General features: G+C 47.4%; 2 protein-coding genes across 5 annotated transcripts in view; both read left to right on the forward strand.

The window, feature by feature from the left end:
* Positions 1 to 839: 839 nt before the first annotated feature.
* The window catches only part of ATF6 (activating transcription factor 6), a 357,024-nt gene continuing 334,330 nt past the window's right edge, over positions 840 to 23,533 (forward strand). For 3 of the 4 annotated variants that reach the window (XM_054036662.1, XM_054036663.1, XM_054036665.1), the window contains exons 1-6: positions 840 to 1,068; positions 1,749 to 1,825; positions 15,051 to 15,138; positions 15,464 to 15,555; positions 20,372 to 20,483; positions 22,348 to 22,557. In XM_054036662.1, coding sequence (XP_053892637.1) covers positions 996 to 1,068; positions 1,749 to 1,825; positions 15,051 to 15,138; positions 15,464 to 15,555; positions 20,372 to 20,483; positions 22,348 to 22,557 — 652 coding nt within the window. In that variant the 5' untranslated portion in view covers positions 840 to 995. Of the gene's footprint in view, positions 1,069 to 1,710; positions 1,826 to 15,050; positions 15,139 to 15,463; positions 15,556 to 20,371; positions 20,484 to 22,347; positions 22,558 to 23,533 lie in introns of all 4 variants that reach the window. The other variant, XM_054036664.1, reaches the window with a different exon arrangement.
* On the forward strand, positions 7,757 to 11,763 carry LOC128841558 (uncharacterized). The gene is made up of 2 exons (XM_054036667.1): positions 7,757 to 10,236; positions 11,160 to 11,763. The coding sequence occupies exons 1-2, from the start codon at positions 9,705 to 9,707 to the stop codon at positions 11,651 to 11,653; spliced, it is 1,026 nt and encodes a 341-aa protein (XP_053892642.1). The 5' UTR covers positions 7,757 to 9,704; the 3' UTR covers positions 11,654 to 11,763.

The raw sequence follows: 23,533 nt of genomic DNA on the forward strand, positions 1-23,533 counted from the left end.
TGGGGAACACAGTGTGCTAGGGGAAGATGCAGGGCCAGGGCGGGGATTTGGGGAAGGGGTTGGAATGGGGTGGGGCAGGGGCTGGGAAAGGGTGGAGTCGTGGCGGGGCCAGGTCGGGGTGGGGGAGGGCATGTGCACCCACCGGCACTGGGGAAAGTTGGTGCCTATGGTGTGCTTCCTCTCCAGGGAGCAGCTCGGACAGCTGTGCTTACCCCTGGTTACAGAAAGCAAATGCAACTGTCACAAGGCTTAGCAAGTCCTAGATTATATCATAATAATGGGGAAAAGGGAGCCTTGCCTTTAGCCTCTAGTTCAGTAGGTGAGACTGAAGAGCCTGTGGTATGGAAGTCTGTGGATTATGACACAGAGTTTGGAACCTTTTAATACAATTCATACCAACCCCATTTTCCCCGATAGCTCCATCCTAAAATATTTATATAAATGGTATTCTATTATTGTTTAACAGTGCAATTTTTTTAATAGCTTGACAGTTAGCATTAGAGCTGAGTGGGTCTAATATTTATTTAATTTTTTCTTTATATAGGAATTAGAAATTATTATCTGACAGGAACACTGTATCTAAGTTATCTGCAAAAAGATAAGAGTTTTCAGGTGCCCAAGTAGCCTTTGGAATCACGGCTGCCCCCCCCCGAAATGGCCCTACTGCCGAACCCGAACTCCCCCTGAGCCCCTGCCCCATGGGTCACCTGAACCTGGATCCCAGACCCCACCCCATTGGGCAGCTGAAGCCGGACCCGCGAGAACCCCCGCCCCATTGGGCACATGCAGCGTTGCCCGCCCTACGAGTGTTTGTCCCCAGCTACCTGAGGCGCGCCGGGCCCAGAGCGCTCCTGCGGGTGACACTGTCCCAGCTGGCTCAGAGACAGGGCGCTGGCCCCGCCCCGCCCCGCCGGGCCCCGTGTCCTCTCCCGGCCATCGTAGCAGGGCGGTGCATTGCGCTGAGTTAGGAGACGTGTGTTTAGGACGGAAGGGAGATGGCGGCGGGGAAGGTTGAACAGAGCACCGTAGAGCCGGGGCTGCTGGCACCCGGGGTCGGACCCGACTGGGGTGAGCCAGGCGCGGAGCGTCCTCCTGAGCGGGTGGGGCGGGAGCTATGAGGGGCATTGGCGGGGAGGGGCGCAAGCCTAGCTGTGTCCCCGCTGCCGGGTCTGGCTGCTCCCACCCCGGAGCGTTGGGCAGGCAGCGCGGACTCCTGGCGAGAGGCCTGGCTGCCTCTCGTTCCACGCGCGGCCACTGGGCCTCTCAGGCAAGTCTCCGAGCCTGGGCTTGCTGGGCGCTGACAGGGCCGCGTGGCTAGTCGTGTTGCCTGGAGTTGGGATCCGGGTGGAGTGGCGCGGGCAGAGTTAAGGGTGCCTGTGAGGTGTTTTAGACATGTGGACTCGTTGTGAGATCCTATGAACCCCTGTCCCAGTCCTGCAAACACTTTGCGTGTGACACTGATGGAACTGCCTGGGTGTGTAAGCTTACTCCTTGACGTGTTTGCTGAATTGGGGCCTTAATATCCACAGAGTCTGCATGGTGAGGTTTACAATATGAACATCTGATCTGCCATTCTCCTGTGACTAGTACAGTACTGTAGTACAAACACTGCCTTACCCTAACTTTTTAGGCTGAAAATTCCAGTCTAACATTGAATCCCATTGAATTTCCCCATTCAGCTCCTTTGAAACTCCCATTTTTAACTTTTAGGATATGCTGATGTACCACTTCGTTTGCTTTGCCTTTAGAGTCTGCCCTCTTTGATGAGCTCAGTGACCTGGTTGACACAGATGAAATACAGCTGGATGTGGATAATAAGATTTATGTGAGTAGCTTTTAGTATGTGCATTTGATTGTCTAATAATTTGTTGCCTAAACAGAGCCTCAGGAGCAGAGCAGGGGTAACAGCCCCTTTCAGGTACAAAACACTATGTTAAGTTTGCAAAGTGAAGAACTCAAAAGTTAGAAGATGCCAAAGTGAATGGTACCTGTGTCCCTTTGTGTGAATGCATTGCTATGCAATTTCTAATTATGTGGTAGACTATTCTTATTTTCACGGGCCCCTTGTTTCATTCAGTGTACAGACTGAATGACAGAAAAGAAAAAAGGCACTTGTTTAATGTTTATTTTTATCCTCGATATTCTGCATGTATTATAATGTTAACATTCTTTTAACATAGTTTTTTGTATAGAATGTCCTAAGGTATCTTTTTAACAAGAGAAAAAGACATTCTATGCAGTCGAACAATTTGATAAACAGCAGTAGAAAACGGCGCATATATATATATATATGAAAATGGTTAAAATATTTATTTCAAAGGTTCAGAAACGAATACAGAGATACAGAATATATGGATAGTGGAAAATAATAGCACAGATTATATTTGATTTATTAAATCTTGGAATACGGGGGAAGTTCCAGATGACTGGAAGAAAGCTAGTGTTATATTAATAGGCAAAAAGTGTAAAGAAGATGGTAATTACAGGCCTGCTAGCCTGACACTGATCCTGGACGAAGTTATGAAATGATGCGTGCTTGACTTTCTCCCTATAGAACCTGAAGGATAGTAGTATACTTAATGCCAGCCAACATGGTTATGTGGAAAATAATTCCTGTCAAATGAACTTGATACTGTTTTATGAGATTACAAGTCTGGTCAGCAAAGGTAACTGTGACCTAATATGATGTGATTTCTGTAAATCATTTGACTTAAATACAGCATTATACTTTGAAGAGGAAATTAGTATCATACAAGTTCAATAAACCACATATTAAATGGATTAAAAACTGTCTAAATGAGATCTCAAAACATAATTGTTTAATAAGGAATCATCATCAAATGCATGTGTTTCTACACATCCCACAGGGATTGGTTCCTGACATAATGCAATTTAATATTTTATGTCAGTGACTTGGAAGATATTAAATCATTGCTGATATTCTGAAGATTTTAAAGATGGGGGGCGCAAAAGTGGGGCCTGGATTGGGATAGCCTCTGTCACCCCTTCTGTGTCCCCAAGAGATCAGTTGTATGACTGCTCCCCTCCTAGAGGTCAGTTACACAGTTCCCTCTTAAAACCTGAGCCCCAGGTTGGGTGCCTGGAAGTCCAGATGCCGACCCAGCAAATCTGTCCTGGGCAAACCCTCCCCTGTAATCAGTGAAGAGACATTCCTGTACTGCCCCAAATTCCTTCTCAGCTTCCTTCTCTGGGCCCCTTTCTAAGGCCTTGTCTATGCTACCAAGTTTTGTTGACAGAAACTGCCTTTTGTCGACCAAATAGTGAATGCGTATACACTGCAATGTGACTTTTATCAGGAAAAATGCCTGGTTTTGGCGACAAAATGCAACCACCCCAACGAGAGACGTGCGTCTTTTCCCTCTAAATTTTTCTCGACAAAGTGCCAATGTAGATATCACGCTTGATTTCGTTGCTTTAATTGGCTTCCAGGAGGTGTCCCACAATGCCCATCGTGATCGCTATGGTCAGCAGTCTGAACTCCACTGCCCTGCAGCTAGGTAAACAACCATCTGCCCCTCCCCCTTAGAAGCCCCAGGAATTTTTGAAATTCAATTTCCTGCTGGCTTGGCATGGAGAGGTCTCATCGCATTTTCCCAGGTGACCATGGTGGGTTATTGCACCAAACGCTCTCCCACTTGGACAAGTGCGGAGCTGTTGGATCTGATCAGTATAGGGGGAGAAGAGGCTGTGCAGTCACAGCTGCTCTTGAGCCGTAGGAATTGGGATACCTACAGCCATATGTCTCAAGGCTTGTGTGAAAAGGGTTAAAATCGGAGCACGCTGCAGTGCAGAGTGAGGATAAAGGAGCTGAGGCAGGCGTGCCATAAGGCAACGGAGGCAAACTGTCACTCCGGTGCTTCACCTAAGACCTGCTGGTTCTATAAGGAGCTGGACGCCATCCTTGGTGACGACCCCACCTCCACCATCAAGAGCCCCATGGATACTTCGGCGGGCCTGGAGGTGACGGAAAGAGGACCTAACATGGAGGATGAAGTTATTGATGAAGAGGTGGAGTTAGACAATGATGTGCAGCTCCCGGTGGGGTCGCCGAGTGGGGCAGGCATCCAGGAACTTTTCTCCACTCTAGAGGTATTTTACCAGTCTCAGCTGTTGCTCTCCAGCAAGCAAGAAGCAGGAGAGGAGATGCCTGGTAAATGATTGTGGTTTGTGTAGTGCAGAGGTGGGTTTGGGGTATAGAAATGTGGAAGGCTGGCTGTTTCTGTGAGAGACAGACATTTCCCTGTGTAGCTAATCGTACGGCAGAACAGGGTGTTGATGCATGCCAAGATCTCACCAGAATTCTCCAGGAAAGTTTCCTCGAGGTACTCTGTAATCCTCTGCCGAAGATTCCGTGGCAGAGCAACTTTATTCCTTCCCACATTGTAGGAAACTTTCCTGTGCCATTTGGCAACCAGTTGTGCAGGGAGCAAAGCATCACATAGGTGAGCAGCATAGGGAGCAGGGCAGAAACTACAAGCATGGAGTAGATGTGCCCTTGTTTCCCTGCTTACCCTTAGCAGTGAGATATCTGCTAGAATGACCCTCGCCTGTGGAAAAGTGTGGGAGAATTTTTTCCCTAGCATGCTGCACCACGACTCTTCTAGAGTGTGTGCTCTTTTCCCCATGTGAAGCACCCCGCCCGCCACCACTCACCATGCTTTGGGTGTTTGAAGAGATGTGTGCCTGCCAAGGGTCAGTGAGAAAGTGATGGCAATGTTTCAAAAGGTGCATTTAAGTGAAATGTTTCAGTGCTGTGTGTGAATTTAACAATCCCGCTTCTGTTCATTGTCCCTTGTGCTTCGGCAGATGTGGCCTTCAGGAACACCCCACACATCCCAGCCAAGCTTCTCCACCAGATAAAAAAAGTGCCCAAGATGCAGCAAAGAAGACATGTTCTGGGAGGTAATGCACTGCTCCAATATAGAGAAAAGGGAACGCAAGGAGTTCTGGGAAGCCGAATAGCAGGACAGAAAAAAGAATCAAGAGTTTGTTAAGGATGCAATTGAGCAGATGATTAAAGTAATGGAGGAGCAAATGTGGATGCTGAAGTCCTTAATCATGCTGCAGACTGAGCAGATCTATGCCTGCCCTCTCCTGCAGCACATTCAGAACTCTTTTCACATGCTCCTCCCCCCCCCCCCAACTCCACTCGCACGTTCCTTTCCACTTTCCGGGACTTCTCAGTTTCCCCTTCACTCCACCCTCTCGGACAACTTTCACAATGATAGCTGAACCTATACACAGCTGTTAAAGTCTGCCCTTTCCTGGTTCCTCCTTTCCCACCAAGCATCTTTGTGTGTTTGTGTTTGTTATTTCTTGTGCAATAAAAGCAAAGTTTTTGAAGGGTAACTCATCTTTGTTTCCTACAAATTGAGATTGCAGGCACTACCAGTACATGCACAGATATTTTAATCATTTGCTTACTGGAATATAAGGCCCCAAATATCACTACTGCTTCCTAGGAAAACTACATGTAATGTAACACTAAAGCACCAAACACGGAGATATACGTTAATGGTTCTCATTTTCAAAGTGTTGCCTCAAAGCCTCCCTGATTCAAATTGCCTGCTCTGGGCTCCTCTGAGAGCCCTGGTATCTGGCTGCTCAAAATCAGTAGTCAAGCAGTCTGCCTCAACACTCCACCCCTGAGCAAACCTTTCACCCGTAGCTTCACAAAGATGATGCAACGTACAGCACACGGCTATGACCACGGGAATATTATCCTCATTAAGGTCTAACCTGCCATAAAGGTATCACCAGCGCACCTTTAATCTTCCAAAGGCACGTTCAACTGTCATCCAGCACCTACATAGCCTGTTGTTGAACCACTCCTTACTGCTGTCCAGGTGTCCTGTGTAAGGTTTCATGAGCCATGGCTGTAAGGGGTACGCCAGGTCTCCCAGGATCACTATGGGCATTTCAACATCCCCCACTGTAATCTTCTGGTTTGGAAAGAAAGTCCCTGCTTATAGCTTTCTGTACAGGCTGGTGTTCCTGAAGACGTGTGCATCATACATGTTCTCAGACCACCTTGTGTTGATGTCCGTGAAATGCCCACGGTGATCCACAGGCGCCTACAACACCATGGAGAAGTACCCCTTTCTATTGATGTACTCCGTCGCAAGGTGGTCTGGTGCCAAAATTGCCCTTCCACAGTTAGGGAAACCCATTTCTGCAAAGCTGTCAACTATTTCATGCACATTTCCCAGAGTCACGGTCCTTTGTAGCAGGATGTGATATATTGCCCTTCACACTTGCATTAACGCAGCCCCACCGGTCAGCTTCCCCACTCCAAATTGATTCGTGACTGACTGGTAGCAGTCTGGAGTTGCCAGTTTCCACACAGCAATTGCCACATGCTTCTCTATCAATAGAGGACACTCATTCTGGTATCCTTGCCAGGCGAGTGCTACACACAGTTCCAGAAAGGTGACTTTCTGCATCCAAAAGTTCTGGATAACCACTGCTCTTCATCTCACGCCTGCATGACGATACGATCCCACCATTCATTGCTTGTTTCCTGAGCTCAAAAGCAACAATCAACCTTATGTAGCAGTTCTGTGAATGCCAAAAGCAATCTAAAGTTGCTCCTATCCATTTCACGCAACATGTCATGTGCCTGCGAGTCTTCTTCATTTAGGAAGTTCACAATTAACTGCACTGCCATCCACGATGTCTTCATGACAGTTAACAGTACACGAGACCAGTGTGGAATCCATCCCTTCTCACACAGGTGCACAGCAAAGAAGGGCTGTTGCAAAAATGCAGTGAAAGAAAGCCGGAAGCCCATGGAGTGCTGGGACAGAAAACAATGCATCACAGGACATTGGGCCCAGTCCCAAGATGTGCCACAATCCCACTGTGGACGCACTCTGTCAACAGAGGGAGTGAGTGTGAACATGACATTCTGAATGTTATATCAATTTTTGAGTGTCGACATCACTTTTGTTGACTAAACTTTGTAGTGTAGACAAGGCCTAAGACACACCTCTGTGCGCTTTAGAGTGGGAGCTGTCCCCTGTTCAGCTGTGAAGGTCTCACAGCTAACAGAACAATCCTTTCTCTGGCAAGCACTACACCCTCCTCCCTCTTTGAATTGGGTTTACCTCCAGCTACAGAGTCCATGGAACCCTCACCCACCTCAGTGTTCTCTACGATTCCATCACCCTTCTCTGGGCTTCCCTCTAGGATGCATCTTCCTATGCACCCTAGAGTGAGGTCTGCCCCTTGCCTAGCTGCAACCTGCTGGCAGCCAGCAACCTGGACAGTCTTCTCACTGACAGGTAATATGCTCCCCTTCCTGCTAGAGGAAAGGCTGTCTTTAGCCACTGGGCAGCAGGAGCTGGTCTCAACCACCCCCACCCCTGGTAGCATACTGTTTTCCACTGCTGCAGAGGCATTAAAGAGATGCTCTCCCATTCCTTCAGCAGTTTCTGGGACTTTATCTTTCTCTTCTGGGGTTTCAGCACGGTATTCCTCCTTGCTGCAGACTGCCCGAGCTACATTGAAAAAATCATTCCCCAGTAACAATTGTGATGGGTTAGTAGATACTGCTGCCACAGTCAATTCAGCTTTCAAATCCTCAGTTTCTATGTGCACTTTAGCCAAAGGCACAAGGATTTTGTGACCTCCTACTAACAAAAGCTCTGCCATCTGTCCCGGCAGAATGTCATTTTCCTGAACAATGCTTCTCCTAACCACAGAAATTTCTGCACCTGTGTCCCTCCACCCAAGGTGTTCCTTGCCATTAATTTTGACAGCCTTTATGTGCTTACTGCCTGGCTGGGCAGAGGCTATTTTTACAAACCTTGTATAATAAGTGGCAATTGCCTGAGGTGCCTCTGTGCTCTGGGTAGCAGCATTCCTATGAGTTGCTTGCTGCCTTTTCCCACCCAACACGGGATTTATTCCTCAGGGGCTCAGTGGAATTACAATGATAGCACCTTCCGGGCTCTTCTGTTTTTACAGAAGATTTAGGACAAGGACTAGGGGAATGGATTTGGGGAGGTGAACGTCCAGCCTCCCATCCACCCTCTTTCCTGAGCTAAAATGGAAACCCTGCTTCCCCCCCAGGTTTTAACCCCTCTGCCTGTGATTTATTTCTAATATTTCTGTGAGCAGGGCCTGCCTCTTGCTTACAACTTAACTTTGCTTTATATCAGCAAAGTTTTGACTACTTTAGCTCAAGCTTCAGGCCTCTGATACATGGGCTTATGTTTCAGGCCCTCTTCCTACTACACCCCTTATCCACTTATCCATCAAATCTTTCATCTGGTTTACATATGCCACATTACTCATCCCAGCCCCCCCTCTTAAGGCTTCTAAATTTTACTCTATATGTTTCAAATGTAATCTGTAATGGTTTTAAAACCATATCCTTGAATTTACTATAATCTGAAGCATCTCTAATTGGAATCTTATTGAACATATCCAGAGCTCTCCCAGACAACTTTGCAATCAAAGTGGGCATCTTTTGGTCTTCAGGAATTTCATGGAGTACACATAGCCTCTCAAAGGTGATGAAATATTCAGCCATGTCCCCTGTCTTGCTGCATGCAGGACACAACCATTACCATTTGTGGATTTTGAAGAGGTGGAGCTCTCTGGTGCGTGGGGGTTCTTGTTCTGCTTCTCTATCAAGTTCAGTTGATGCTTTCTCTTCCTTTCTTTTGCCTCCATTTCTTTGGCTTGCAGTTCTAGGGCCCTTTGGTGTGCAGCTTCTTGCCTGGCATTCTCTGCTTCTATGGTTCTTCGGTGTTCAGCTTCTGGCTCATTAATTGCCATTTGCTTAAATTCCATATGTCTTTTGTGTTCTTTCTTCTTCTCTTCTGCCTGCAATCTGTATAGTTCCAGCTTCTTACTAGTTTTACTTTCACTCATTTTCCTGCTTTCCTGTCCTTACTTCCCTTGCCCGAAATAAGCAAAGAGAAAATAACAAACTGGTAACCTCTTTGACTGATCTCTAGCCAGGACACTTAAATCTCACTTAAAATCACCACCAGTGTATGAAGTGCCAATCTCACTCAGAGTAACAAGCTGTGCATATGACCCTGCTCGCTGCACCACTGTGACAGGTTCCCTCCGGGTTGCCACCTGGAACTGGGGTACCACTGAGCCCTGTCCCACCAGCCTGGGCTCCCGTTTACACTGTACTTCTGTGACAAGCTGCCAAGCTCTATCCAGGCTCCAGCCTGCACTTTCACCAGCACACATGCAGGTAGAGACACACCCAGCTGCAGATACATACAGACGTTTTGACCAGCTACTGCATTGGAAGGCTCCAGCTAGGGTACTTCTCTAAGGCCTGGTCTACTCTACAAGTTTAGGTCGGATTTAGCAGCGTTAAATCAAATTAAGCCTGGACACGTCCACACGACAAAGCCCTTTCTTTCGACTTAAAGGGCCCTTTAAACTGGTTTCTTTACTCCACCTCCGACGAGGGGATTAGCGCTAAAATTGGCCTTTGCGGGTTGGATTTGGGGTAGTGTGGATGGAATTCGACGTTATTGGCCTCTGGGAGCTATCCCACAGTGCTTCATTGTGACTGCTCTGGACAGCACTCTCAACTCAGATGCACTGACCAGGTAGACAGGAAAAGCCCCGCAAACTTTTGAATTTCATTTCCTGTTTGCCCAGCGTGGAGAGCACAGGTGACCACGCAGAGCTCATCAGCACAGGTAACCATGATGGAGTCCCAGGATCGCAAAAGAGCTCCAGCATGGACAGAACGGGAGGTACGGGATCTGCTCGCCATATGGGGAGACGAATCAGTGCTAGCTGAACTCCGTAGCAGTAAACGAAATGGCAAAATATTAGAAAAAGTCTCAAAGGCCATGAAGGACAGAGGCCATAACAGGGATGCACAGCAGTGCCGGGTGAAAATTAAGGAGCTAAGGCAAGCCTACCACAAAGCCAGAGAGGCAAACGGAAGTTCTGGGGCAGAGCCGCAAACATGCCGCTTCTACGCGGAGCTGTATGCCATGCTAGGGGGTGCAGCCACCACTACCCCAACTGTGTGCTTTGACTCCATCAATGGAGAATCACGCAACAGGGAAGCGGGTTCGGGGTACGAGGAAGATAGCTCACAGCAAGGAAGCGGAGAAACCGGTTTCCCCAACAGCCAGGATATGTTTATCACCCTGGACCTGGAACCAGTAACCCCCGAACTCACCCAAGGCGTGCTCCCAGACCCTGAGGGCACACAAGGGACCTCTGGTGAGTGTACCTTTGTAAATATTACACATGGTTTAAAAGCAAGCGTGTTTAATGATTAATTTGCCCTGGCAATCGCGGCCAGTACAGCTACTGGAAAAGTCTGTTAACGTGTATGGGGATGGAGCGGAAATCCTCCAGGGACATCTCCAGAAAACTCTCCTTCATGTACTCCCAAAGCCTTTGCAAAAGGTTTCTGGGGAGGGCTGCCTTATCCCGTCCGCCATGGTAGGACACTTTACCATGCCAGGCCAGTAGCACGTAGTCTGGAATCATTGCAAAACAAAGCATGGCAGAGTATGGTCCCGCTGTTTGCTGGCATGCAGACAACATCCATTCCTTATCTCTCTTTGTTATCCTCAAGAGAGTGATATTATTCACAGTCACCTGGTTGAAATGGGGTGATTTTATTAAGGGGACATTCAGAGGTGCCCATTCCTGCTCGGCTGAACAGAAATGTTCCCCGCTGTTAGCCACGCGGTGTGGGGGAAGAGGTGAAGTGATCATCCCAGAGAATTGGGTGGGTGTGGGGGGGCGGGTAGTTGGGTTTGTGCTGCATGTTAACCCGGAAACTGCAGCCCCTCCTTTTACATTGCAAACCCATTTTAAATGGCCAACCCAATGGGTGCTTGGTATGGGAAATGAGGGCGCTACTGTTTGAAACCATTCCCACATGTTATGAAGATTAAAAAAGCCAAAAGACTGTGGCTTACCATGGCTGCCTGCAAGCCAAATTCTGTTGCCTGGCACTGCGTGAGGGATCTCTCACACCAAACTGGCAGGCCCTCAATATAAGAGGAAAAATGTGACCTTGTAATGAAAGCACATGTGCTGAGTAATGTGAACAGCAAAATTTAACGTGAAAGAGTGTACCCATTGTTCTCTAAAATATCTTTTTTAACCACCTCTCCCATCTCCTCCACCAGCTGCAAATGTTTCTCCTTCACAGAGGCTAGCGAAGATTAGAAGGAGAAAACGGCGGACTCGGGATGATATGTTCACGGAGCTCCAGATGTCCTCCCACGCTGACAGAGCACAGCAGAATGCGTGGAGGCAGTCAATGTCAGAGTGCAAAAAAGCACAATATGAACGAGAGGAGAGGTGGCGGGCTGAATCGCGGGCTGAAGAGAGCAAGTGGCGGGCTGAAGAGGATAGGTGGCATCAGCTTGCAGACAGAAGGCAAGAGTCAATGCTCCGGCTGCTGGAGCATCCAACTGATATGCTCCAGCGTATGGTTGAGCTGCAGGAAAGGCAGCAGGAGCAGAGACCGCCGCTACAGCCCCTGTGTAACCAACAGCCCTCCTCCCCAAGTTCCATAGCCTCCTCACCCAGATGCCCAAGAACGCAGTGGGGGGGCCTCCGGCCACCCAGTCACTTCACCCCAGATGATTGCCCAAGGCTGGCCTTCAATAAGTGTTAAAGTTTTAAACTGCAGTGTGTCCTTTTCCTTCTCTCCTCCCCCATCCCTCCTGGGCTATCTTGGCAGTTATCCCTCTAGTTGTGTGATGAATTAATAAAGAATGCATGAATGAGAAGTAACAATGACTTTATTGCCTCTGCAAGCGGTGCTCGAAGCGGGGAGGGGAGGGTGGTTAGTTTACAGGGAAGTAGAGTGAACCAGGGCGGGGGTGTGTGGCGAAGAGTTCATCAAGGAGAAACAAACAGAAGTTTCACACCGTAGCCTGGCCAGTCACAAAACTGGTTTTCAAAGCTTCACTGATGCGCACCATGCCCTGCTGTACTTTTCTAACCGCCCTGGTGTCTGGCTGCGCATAATCAGCGGCCACATGATTTGCCTCAACCTCCCACCACGCCATAAATGTCTCCCACTTACTCTCACAGATATTGTGGAGCGCACAGCAAGCAGCAATAACAATGGGGATATTAGTTTTGCTGAGTTGTATCCGAGTCAGTAAGCTGCGCCAGTGCGCTTTTAAACGTCCAAATGCACATTCCACCACCATTCGGCACTTGCTCAGCCTATAGTTGAACAGGTCCTGACTATTGTCCAGGCTGCCTATGTACGGCTTCATGAGCCATGGCATTAAGGGGTAGGCTGGGTCCCCAAGGATAACGATAGGCATTTCAACATCCCCAACGGTTATTTTCTGGTCCGGGAAGAAAGTCCCTTCCTCCAGCTTTTGAAACAGACCAGAGTTCCTGAAGACGTGAGCATCATGTACCTTTCCCAGCCATCCCAAATTGATGTTAGTGAAACGTCCCTTGTGATCCACCAGGGCTTGCAGCAGCATTGAAAAGTACCCCTTGCAGTTTTTGTACTCGGTGACTTGGTGCTCCGGTGACAAGATAGGGATATGGGTTCTGTCTATTGCCCCACCACAGTTTGGGAAGCACATTCCAGCAAAGCCATCCACTATGACCTGCACGTTTCCCAGAGTCACTACCCTTGATATCAGCAGGTCTTTGCTTGCGTTGGCTACTTGGATCACAGCAGCCCCCACGTTAGATTTGCCCACTCCAAATTGATTCCCGACTGACCGGTAGCTGTCTGGCGTTGCAAGCTTCCACAGGGCTGTCGCCACTCGCTTCTCAACTGTGAGGGCTGCTCTCATCCTGGTATTCTGGTGCTTCTGGGCATGGGAAAGCAAGTCACAAAATTCCATGAAAGTGCCCTTACGCATGCAAAAGTTTCGCAGTCACTGGGAATCGTCCCACACCTGCAACACGATGCGGTCCCACCAGTCTGTGCTTGTTTCCCGGGCCCAGAATTGGCGTTCCACGCCATGAACCTGCCCCAGTAACACCATGATTTGCACATTGCTGGGGCCTGTGCCTTGTGAGAGGTCTATGTCCATGTCAATTTCCTCATCACTGTCATCACCGCACTGCAATCGCCTCCTCGCCTGGTTTTTCTTTGGCATGTTCTGGCTCTGCGTATACTCCAGGACAATGCGCGTGGTGTTCATAGTGCTCATAATTGCCGCGATGATCTGAGCGGGCTCCATGATCCCAGCGCTATGGCGTCTGGGCTGAAAAAAGGCTCGAAACTATTGTCTAACAGAGGGAGGGAGGGGCGAGTGACGACATGGCTTACAGGGAATTAAAATCAACAAAGGTGGCTGTGCATCAGGGAGAAACACAAACAACTGTCACACAGAATGGCCCCCCCAAAGATTGAACTCAAAACCCTGGGTTTAGCAGGCCGTTGATTTCACGGAGGGACGGGGAAGCAAATGAATACAGAACAAATCTAGTCCATCTATTTTTTACATCTTAAGCTGGCAGCAGACGGTGCAGCATGACTGATAGCCATCGGCATCTTCTGGGTGCTTGGCAGAAGATGCTGTACTACGACTGCTAGCCTTCATCGTCAAGACGGTTCAATAGGACTGCTGGCAGGACTGAGTCTCCAGGAGACAAAACATGTCTGCCCAGGTGCCTCTGACCGAACTCACTGAGGAATACGACGACGACGGCTACCAGTCATACTGCACCGTCTACTGCCAAAAGGCAATTAGCTGCTGCTGTGTAGCAATGCAGTACCACGTCTACCGGCACCCAGATGACATATGGTGACGGTGAGCTGAGCTGAGCTGAGTGGGCTCCATGCTTGCGGTGGTATGTTGTCTGCACAGGTAACCCAGGTAAAAAGGCGCGAATCGATTGTCTGCCATTGCTCTGAACGAGGGGGAGGGGCCTGACGACATGTACCCAGAATTGAAGAGATCAGTTTACTCTAAAGATGAGAAATAAAATGCAACGCCCCCCCCCTCCCCATAGTGACAGCTTACAAAAAATAATTAAGAAGGAGTTATTTGTTACATGTTTGTATAGTACTTGGTGTATTGCCTAGGCCCCCTAGACCAGGGTGGGCAAACTTTTTGGCCCGAGGGCCACATCTGGGTATGGAAATTGTATGGCCCACCATACATGCTCACAAAATTGGGGTTTGGGGTGCAGGAGGAGAGGAGGGCTGTGGGGTGGGGATGAAGGTTTGGGGGTGCAGGAGGGTGCTCTGGGCTGGGACCGAGGGGCTCAGAGGGCAGGAGGGGGATCAGGGCTAGGACAGGAGGTTGGGGTGCTGGAGGGGGTCAGGGGTGCAGGCTCCAGGTGGCGCTTACCTTAAGCAGCTCCTGGAAGCAGCAGCATGTCCCTCCTCTGACTCCTATGCAGAGGCGCGGCCAGGCAGCTCTGCATGCTGCCCCGTCCGCAAGTGCTGCCCCTGCAGCTCCCATTGGCTGCGGTTCCTGGCCAACGGGATCTGCAGAGCCAGTGTTTGGGATGGGGGCAGCATATAGAGCCCCCTGACTGCCCCTACGCGTAGGAGCCGGAGGGGGGACATGCTGCTGCTTCCGGGAGCCGTGCAGAGCCACAGCATGCACGGAGCAGGGCAAGCCCTAGATCCCGTTCCCCGGCAGGAGCTCGAGGGCCGGATTAAAACGTATGAAGGACCGGATCTGACTCCCGGGCTGTAGTTTGCCCACCCATGCCCTAGACACTACTGCAATAGAAATAATTACTAATAAGGCATTACTGGAGTACAAATAATTGTAGTAATGATATTTACTCTCACTTCCCTTTACTCAGGTCAGGGTTAGGTTTGAACTAAAGCCACAAATAACTCCCCAGCTTAAGTCTGTTTAGTTGGAAACTGTGCCTTGTGAAATCTAAGTGAGAGCTCTCCTCTCTCAGGGCTTCTCATATATATTTGTAGCCTTGCCATGCCACCAGAAACATGCAAATTGAGGTGACTAAATCCTTTTGCCTTCTTAAGAGCTGTAGTGCTTGGTGGTTGCAATATATAGTACTTTCTGTTTTGCATCTCTAACTTATTTTTGCTGAATTATCATCTACAGGAAAACAGTCTTTATAACCTCGACTTTGATTTGGACTTGATGTCTTGGGATTCAGGCCCTTGGGATGTGACAAGCCATACTTGTATAGGTAATTACATGCCACGTGTTTCAGCTATGATTATCTTAAAAGAGTGACTACTAGGGATATTGACTTCAGTGGTACTGCTTGCTGGAGTAGGCTTTTTTGTATACAGAGATCACTTCATTGATTTTCCTGGGATGGGACATGGCTCCTGTTTTGGTCTCCCCTACAAGTCTCAGATTGTTTAGTTGCTGTAGTCTTACTACATTCACTTGTGTGGTTTACTCCAGAAGTTAATGTTTGGAATAGAACAGCATGTTTCTTGCATGAGCTAAACTCCTACTGTTAGAAGTTTGTGCACTGTGAAAGTCTACTTACCGCTCTCTTGCAGATGAAAACTTGAAGGAAGAGCCTCAGTCGCCAGCCACTTCAATTTGTTCAGTCCCTTCACCATTATCAGACTCTTCAGGGCAGCATGTACCTGTAAGTAGTAAAGTCTTGGTGCCTTATGTTTGTGCAGTTATGTTGCATGAACTGACTTATGGTTCATTGTGACCTGTGTCGGTTGGCCCACCGAGCCGCTAGGGGATGGTGGGGAGCTACTGCCTCACTGGCCAGCCTGAGTCATGCCATCTGTCACTAGGGAATTAGTGGAGGGAGGGGCACTGGCAAGAGTCCCTAGCACGCCCCTCAGCCAGGGGAGCACCGGCAAGAGTCCCTAGCCGAGGCGGGCTGGCCGGGGTAGTGGAACGCAGGCCTACCCAACTCCACCGAGTTCCAGCCCAGGGCCCTGACAGTGGCGGGGCAAGGGTCCTGCCATTGGGTCAGTGGGGGTCCTTCCACAACACACTGACCAAATAGACTCTCCGCACTGTGCAGTTCTGTCCCTGGGCTCCTTCCTACCCAGTTGCTCGAGCGAGTCCCTCCGGCTCATCCGGGTACTCCGCTGCTGGCAGCTCCAGCTCCCCCTCTGCGTCAGGCTCCTCCAGTTCCTCCGGGTACTCGGCGGCAGGCTGTTCTGGTAGCCCCAGTCCTTCCTTCAGGTCAGGTTTCTCCTGGTCCAGGACCTCCCCAGGCACGGCAGCAGGGTCTGAAGGAAACAGCCAGCCATCTGCGTCTGCCTCCCTTCCTGGCGCTGCCCTGACTGGGCTAAGGGTCCTGCCCTTTGTACTTCCTGTTCCACCCCTCCCCTTCCGGGGGGTTGAGTAAGCTTGGCCTGGCCCTGCCCACTTAGGCTGAGAGAGTGGCTCTTTACCCTCAGGTTCGGAGGGAAGCCACCCTTGCTCCCTAGATTCATATAGAAAATACAAATGAAAGGAGCAATCTAAGCTTAAATTCTGCTCAATTTCACAATATAAATGAAAGCAATTTGTTTTACCTACACCTGAAACACTGACTTTTCTTCTGACATTCTCCTGTATAAAGTGTTTTCTTTCCTTGACACTGTGGGTGACCCAAACAAACGGGGATATATGTACACAGCACGGGGTGTGGAAGCATGTAGATGTGTCCTGTTGTTACACGCACATTCTAGGGCATCCACCTTTATCCAGTTCCTAGGGCTCAAGGCGTAATCCATTTGATTTAGGCACCCCCACCCTTTCCCTGTTCCTAAGGCTCTGGGCGAAAGGCACCTACTCTTACCCAGTTCCTAGGGCTCAGGCCCATCCTTACCCAATTCGTAGGGCTCAAGGCATAATCTTCTACAGGTTTGCAGGACCTTTTACCAGTGAAAGAGCCTTACACAGTAATATCCTTATCCTCTATTTATTAACAATTACCAAGCAGAATACACACGCTAAGCATTCAAAGCTCACCAATCCTGATCATGCAGGTGGACTTTCCCTGTTGGCCAGGCAAGGTTAATCTTGTCTGGGTTGTGGTTGCTGCACGTCACTGTCGTGCAGAGGATTCTTAGCAGCTCTGATCTTAGGTTGTATCTTAAGAGGTGAGTTGTTCTTCTTCCAGGTCTTTCCTTCTTCTTATTCTTTTCCCAGCTGGACTCCTTCTTGGACCCGAGTTTATAGTGAAACTCGAGTCCTGCTTAGCTATACTGTAACCACTCATTTCACTAAAATATTACAAAATAACTCTGACCAATCCTAACATATTGTGAAACAATTCTTTAACCAATCATACCCCACCACCTTAGCTGATTTAAATCTTACAAAATTAGTTATGCAGGAGACCGAAACAATCAAAGAACCAGATAGATACCATTCATATAAACAGTAGAGAAGTAGGGGCCATAAAGGCAAAACAGTAGAAGTATAGATTTTACAATCAGTGATTCCTTGCCAGACAGAATACCATCAAGCAAAGTTTTCTTTAAACATCTTAAGAGATTCCTTGCTTATATGGTGATGGTAGGTACTATTAGGAGGGGTGCCTTCTTAACATTCTGATATTACACTGTTTTGATATAATTTAGAAGAAATGTGAGGATGTTACTTTCTGTTTCTTGGCTCATGGCTGCTGCTCTCCTAATATGGCTGCATCAAAAGGCCTCAGACCTTACACTATGCTGTGCATGTGTACAACTGCCTGTCTTGAAACCGACAACACTCACTGTAGGCTTGCCCCTCCAACAGCTGCTGCCTCCTTTCTCCCCAGTCCTACAGATGGAAGGAGAGGTGCTCTTGTTTCTAAACTTCATTTAGTTCCACTGTATTTAAGTGCAACACAAAAAGAACTGAACACCATCACCATTGAGGTAAGTTTGGAGACTTTCAGGGCCACAGACAAGAGTGTTGTCTGTGCCTGATACTCGGGTCTATCCAGTAGCATAATGCCAATGTGGATACACCTCTACCCCGATATAACGCTGTCCCTGGGAGCCAAAAAGTCTTACTGTGTTATAGGTGAAACCGCATTATATCGAACTTGCTTTGATCCACTGGAGCGTGCAGCCCCGCCCCGCCGTAGCTCTGCTTCACTGCGTTATACCCGAATTCATGTTATATCGGGTCACGTTATATCGGGGTAGAGGTGTAATTACTGAAGGACATTTTTTTTGTGTGTGTTTTTTTTATAAATCATTCAAACTCATGCCCTGCGTGTCCTTGCAATAACTAATTTATTTTAAAATTAAAAAATCCATATAAATATCACAGCAGCTTGTTTTTCCCTCTGTGTACAAACATCCTGAGTCCACATAAAACTCCCCAGCCCATAAACCAGCTTCTGGGCATTTGGGGAGGAGAGGGATGAGCCTTCACATTAAAAGCAAAGTTAAATTGAGGGTCTGGCAGACTGAAGGGAATTGAGAGGCCTTTATGGAGGACTCCTGCCAACTGCTTCCTTTCACTTAATGATGGAGCTGCAGCTTGGGTACCTCTGCTGATTGCAACTGTACCAGCATGACATGAGGAGAAAGGCAGTCTCTCAAGCAATTAGGCCTCAAATCGTTAAGGCCTGGTCTACACTGGGTGGGGGTGGGGGGAATCAATCTAAATCAAAAAATTAATTAATGGAGATATCTATCTCCTAGAACTGGAAGGGACCTTGAAAGGTCATTGAGTCCAGCCCCCTGCCTTCACTAGCAGGACCAAGTACTGATTTTGCCCCAGATCCTTAAGTGGCCCCCCCCCTTAAGGATTGAACTCACAACCCTGGGTTTAGCAGGCCAATGCTCAAACCACTGAGCTATCCCTCCTACCCCTAAGTTATGCAGCTTCAGCTACATGAATAACGTAGCGGAAGTCGACGTACTTAGATCTACTCACTGTGGTGTCTTCACTGCGGTGAGTCGACTGCTGCCACTCCCCCGTCGACTCTGCCTGCGCCTCTCGTGGCAGTGGAGTACAGGAGTCGACAGTAGAGCACTCGGGGTCAATTTATTGTGTCTAGACTAGATGCAATAAATTGACCCCCGCTGGATCGATCGCTGCCTGCCGATCCGGTAGGTAGTATAGACATACCCTTAGGGCTTTCAAGATTACAAGCGACTGTCTGAATTCCATCCAGGAATTTACAAGTAGTCAGTGCAACACGGGAAAGGTAGTGGATAAAGTGGTCTTTGAGGTAGCTAGGTCCTAATCCTTTAAACAAGTGTTACCATAAGGCTAGGACGATGAGCTATGCATTGAAGTGTTTGGGTGCCTATGGCATCTGAAGAGCATCAATGTGAATTATTTGCTTTGCTGCCAATGAGTAAGGCTGCGAATCTGTTATGGAAGTCACAGATTCTGTGACCTCCGTGACTTCTGCAGTGGCTGACCCCAGGGCCAGCCACACCTTTTGCTTCTGGGGCAGCCCCGGGCCAACCCCCCGCTTGGCCCCCCAAGCTGCAGTAGCTGTGATCCAGGGACACCTCCTCCCTCCCCCAGCTGTAGTAGCATCACACCAGAGGCCTCCCTCCAGAGCAACGGTGCCTCCGAAGTCCCCAGAACACCTAAGATTTAGTCCGGGGTATTTATAGTAGAAGTCATGGACAGGTCAGGAGCTGCAAATTTTTGTTTAATATCTGTGACCTATCCATGACTTTTACTAAAAATACCCATGACTAAATCTTAGCCATATCAATGAGGCATGCTGGCTGCACACTGTGCCAGTATGTGCCTCATTTGAGAGGTTGGAGGATGTTAAGAGACTAATTTTTTGTTTTGTTTTGTCTTTTTTAAAGCAGCTATTCATTGTGATTTGGTTTCTTCGGTAATGAGAAACAGCTTTTCAGATCAACTTAATTCAGGCCCAGCTTGAATGACTCTTTGTTTCAATTATCAGTTGGATATTATTCGTATTCTATAGGGAGACTAAATCCTGTGTTAACAAGGAGATGGACGGACTCACTGATCTTTTGATCTCTAGATTCTATCATTCTGATTCCTGTGTTCTGCTCTCTCGACATGGGAGCTCTGTACTTTGGAGAGCTGTATAGGGCCTGCTCCCATTGAAGTCACAGGGAAATCTGTACTTGGGAGTACTACGTACATATGGTCCAGTGGCCTTGGACTTGGACTCAGGAGACCTGGGTTCTGTTCCTGGTCACTGAGATGCTTGGTGACTTGGGCAAGTCTCTTCATCACTCTCTCATCCATCATCTGTCTTAGCCTTCAGAATCCTCAGGTGTATCTCATGTATATATAGAACCCCTAGCATAATGGGGCTAGATCTTGATTGGGGCCTTTGCGCACTATTGGAGTACAAATAATTAATAGAGGAAAAGTGGAATATTAGATTTGTGGTCAGTAGCACAGATCTGAAAGCAGTATCCAGACAGCATTTGAGTGCTTTTGTAAGCACGTTCTTCTGTTCTGAGAAGGATTTGTCATTTGTTTTATATATTCTTTGTCAACAGGAAGACTTGGACTTCAGCACCAGCTCCGAGATGTCTCCTGTCTCTCTGTACAGCAAGAGATCTGGAAGTCAGAAAGATAAAAAGCTCACTTCCAATGCTGCACACCAGTCTGGTAAGAGTGATCTGCTTATTTTGACCACACAGTTGGTACATGTATCATTGCTTGTTGTATTAATTTAAATGGAATATATGAGGTAAAGGTGTTAACATAACCAAGTCACTGTCCAATATTAAACAGTGTTAAACAAGGTTCAGGGTTCAGAGTAATTCTGGATAGTTTTCTGAAAACATCTGCTCAGTGTGCAACAACCATAAAAAAAAAGCTAACAATGTTAGGAACCATTAGGAAAGGATAGATAATAAGACAGAAAATATCATAATACACTATATAAATTCCAGGTACATCCACACCTTGAATATTGCGTGCAGTGCTGGTCACCCCATCTCAAAAAGGATATATGAGAATTCGAAAAAGTATAGCGGAGGGCAGCAAAAATGAATAGAACTATGGACCAGCGTCCATTTGAGGAGAGACTAAAAAGAGTGGGACTGTTCAGCTTAGAAAAGAGATGTCCGAGCGGGATATGATAAAGGTCTGTAAAATCATGAATGGCGTGGTGAAAGTGAATAAGGATGTGCTATTTATCCCATCACATAACACAAGAACCAGGGGACACCTGATTAAATTAATAAGCAGCAGGTTTAAAACATAGTGAAATACTTCTTCCCACAAGCAGAGTCAACCTGTGGAACTAATTACCAGAGGATGTTGTGAAGGTCAAAAGTGTGGGTTCAAAAAAGATTGAGAGAAGTTCATGAGGATAGATCCATCAATGGCTATTACCCAAGATGATCAGGGACATGCTCTGTGTGTCTCTAAATCTTTGACTGCCAGATGCTGGAACTGGACGGCAGTTAATAGATTGCTGTGTTCTATTTGCTCCCTCTGAAGCATCTAGCAGTGTCCATTGTCAGAAGACAGGCTGTTAGACTAGATAGAATATTGTTCTGGCCTAGTGTGGCTATGCTTATGTATACAGAGAGCTCACCAAGCTTAGTACTGTAGCAAACACACCATTTAAAATCTTTTTGACCTTTTATTAAAGATAAAGAAAAGAAGAAAAAACAGTTAAAGCATTTGAAACGTGAAGTATTAAGTAAGGCTTTTGTTTTAATATCTCTTGCTCTTTTTCCCTTTAGCTGGAGAGAGCTTTAGAAGGAAAAAAAATCTTGGACAGTCTCTTAGATGGGATCAAAGTAGGAACTGTCCTTCTGGGGAAAAGAGACGTTAGTTGAGATTGGCTAGAGATGTTACAATCCGATCCTGTTTCATCTTAGGTAGTGGTTGGGATTCAGCTGGGGCTCATAAAGGAGGTGGTGTCATCTGGGTCCCTCTCTCTGGTCTGGTCTGGTCAGGACATCTCTCAGGATTAGGATTAAGTCTTGGAGTCCTAGGAGATGGTGAGGCTGGCAGTCATGATGATGCAGCTCGCACAAGTAGCCAATTTTTCTCCCCAAAAGTCTCTCTTTTTAGGGACTCCAAAAGGGAATTGTCAGTGGAACAGTCCATCCCCTCATTGGTGGACAAAATAATTAGGCCTATTATCCAACACACCAATTTTGTTTTTTTAAATTTTCAGTCCCACACTTGTTGTGTACCGAGCATGGTAGTAACACAGTCCTTGAGTTCATTTTATGAACTTTCACAAACTCTTTATAGTTGAGCTCACAGTTAGGGTAAATTTGCAGGCCCAATTATCACATGCTTTGCACAAGAAAATGTTCACCGAAAGGTGTCAGCAGTCCAGTTCTAGCAGACAGCCCTTTTATTTCTGATAGATAAATCCATTTGTATATAAGATGCATCTTTTAATAAATAGATGGACAAAGAAAGACTTCAGTAACCCGCACACAGTGCTGTATAGAATTTTTATTTTTAGATTTTGTGTTTCAACTCAGATTTTTTCTTTCCCCAGCAAACAGCTCTGTGGGGACACCAAAAAGATCTAGTCAGACAACATCCAAACCTTCAATTCAACCCAAGCCTCTCTTGCTGCCTGCAGTACCTGAAGCTCAGGCCAGCCTTGGCATTCAGGCTAAAGCCATCATTATTCAGGCTCTTCCAGCACTTTTGCCCCTGACAAAGCAGCAGCCAGTTATTAGTATCCAACCGGCCCCTCCTAAAGGTACGTGACTAGTTGTGATTGAACAGGGCTTGAGATGGATTCTTTTTTCTTTCAAGGTACACAGGGAAAATGCCATATTCTGAGGCAAGTAAAGTGAGTGAAGTTTGCTTTGACATCTGAAACAGAGGACCCAGAAGGGGGGGGAGCTAAGAGCTTTACTGACATGCAAAGATATAAATATTCTCCAAAATGCTATCAAGACTACCACATACTGACAAAGAAGCAGGAGAGGAGCTGGGACACTTGGCGTTTCCTAAGATCTATTAAAAAAAAAAGAAATGGTAGGTTTATGTGAAGAGGTGGGTTTTGAGGAGAGAGAGGCTGCATGGCAAACAGGTTTAAAGAGGCTGTTCCAGGCTAGGAAGTAGTACATGAGATGGGAGGAAAGGTCATGTGGAGGGAATCAGAGTTGGTGGGGCTGCCAGATCTGCTTGTGAATTGAGTGCTTTTGTTTATCCCCTCATAATACAAGACCAAGAGAACATTCCACAGAATTGATTGAATGACACTTAAAAGAGAAAAAAAGAAAATGCTGTTCTACCCACTGCATAATGACCATGGTGTTAGAGTGACAGAGTGGGGATTCAGCCTTGAGTGCAGAAGTGGGGGCCCACAAGGATGTTAAAAATTGATACTTGCCACTTCAGGTTTGCATTAAACTCCCAAGGTTACAGCTTCTCTCTGACCTTGGCTTGGTAAACGCTGCCACCACCCAAATGCAAAAAATCCCCTTTGAACCCAGGAAGGATCATTTGGGAATTCCTCCCTGTGGGGTACCCTCAAGCCCTTTCACCCCCCCCTCCAGGGAATAGCTGAGAAAGGAAACAAAGGAAATTAGCTGTGACTATCAGCTAATCAAACAACATGCACAAACCTCTTAGGACACCAAAAATCCAATCCTCATCTTAAAAAAAGAAAATTTTATTAAAAACAAAAAGGAAAACAATACATCTGGACCTTAGGCTAGATCTTAAAA

This window comes from Malaclemys terrapin, chromosome 8 (assembly GCF_027887155.1).
Source record: "Malaclemys terrapin pileata isolate rMalTer1 chromosome 8, rMalTer1.hap1, whole genome shotgun sequence".
Lineage (NCBI taxonomy): Eukaryota > Metazoa > Chordata > Testudines > Emydidae > Malaclemys > Malaclemys terrapin.

Bases quoted from the DNA above. Each gene is read 5' to 3' on its own strand.
- LOC128841558 (XM_054036667.1), top strand. From the start codon at position 9,705: ATGATGGAGTCCCAGGATCGCAAAAGAGCTCCAGCATGGACAGAACGG. The intron at 10,237-11,159 runs GTGAGTGTACCT...CTCCTCCACCAG, and splicing joins GGGCACACAAGGGACCTCTG to CTGCAAATGTTTCTCCTTCA.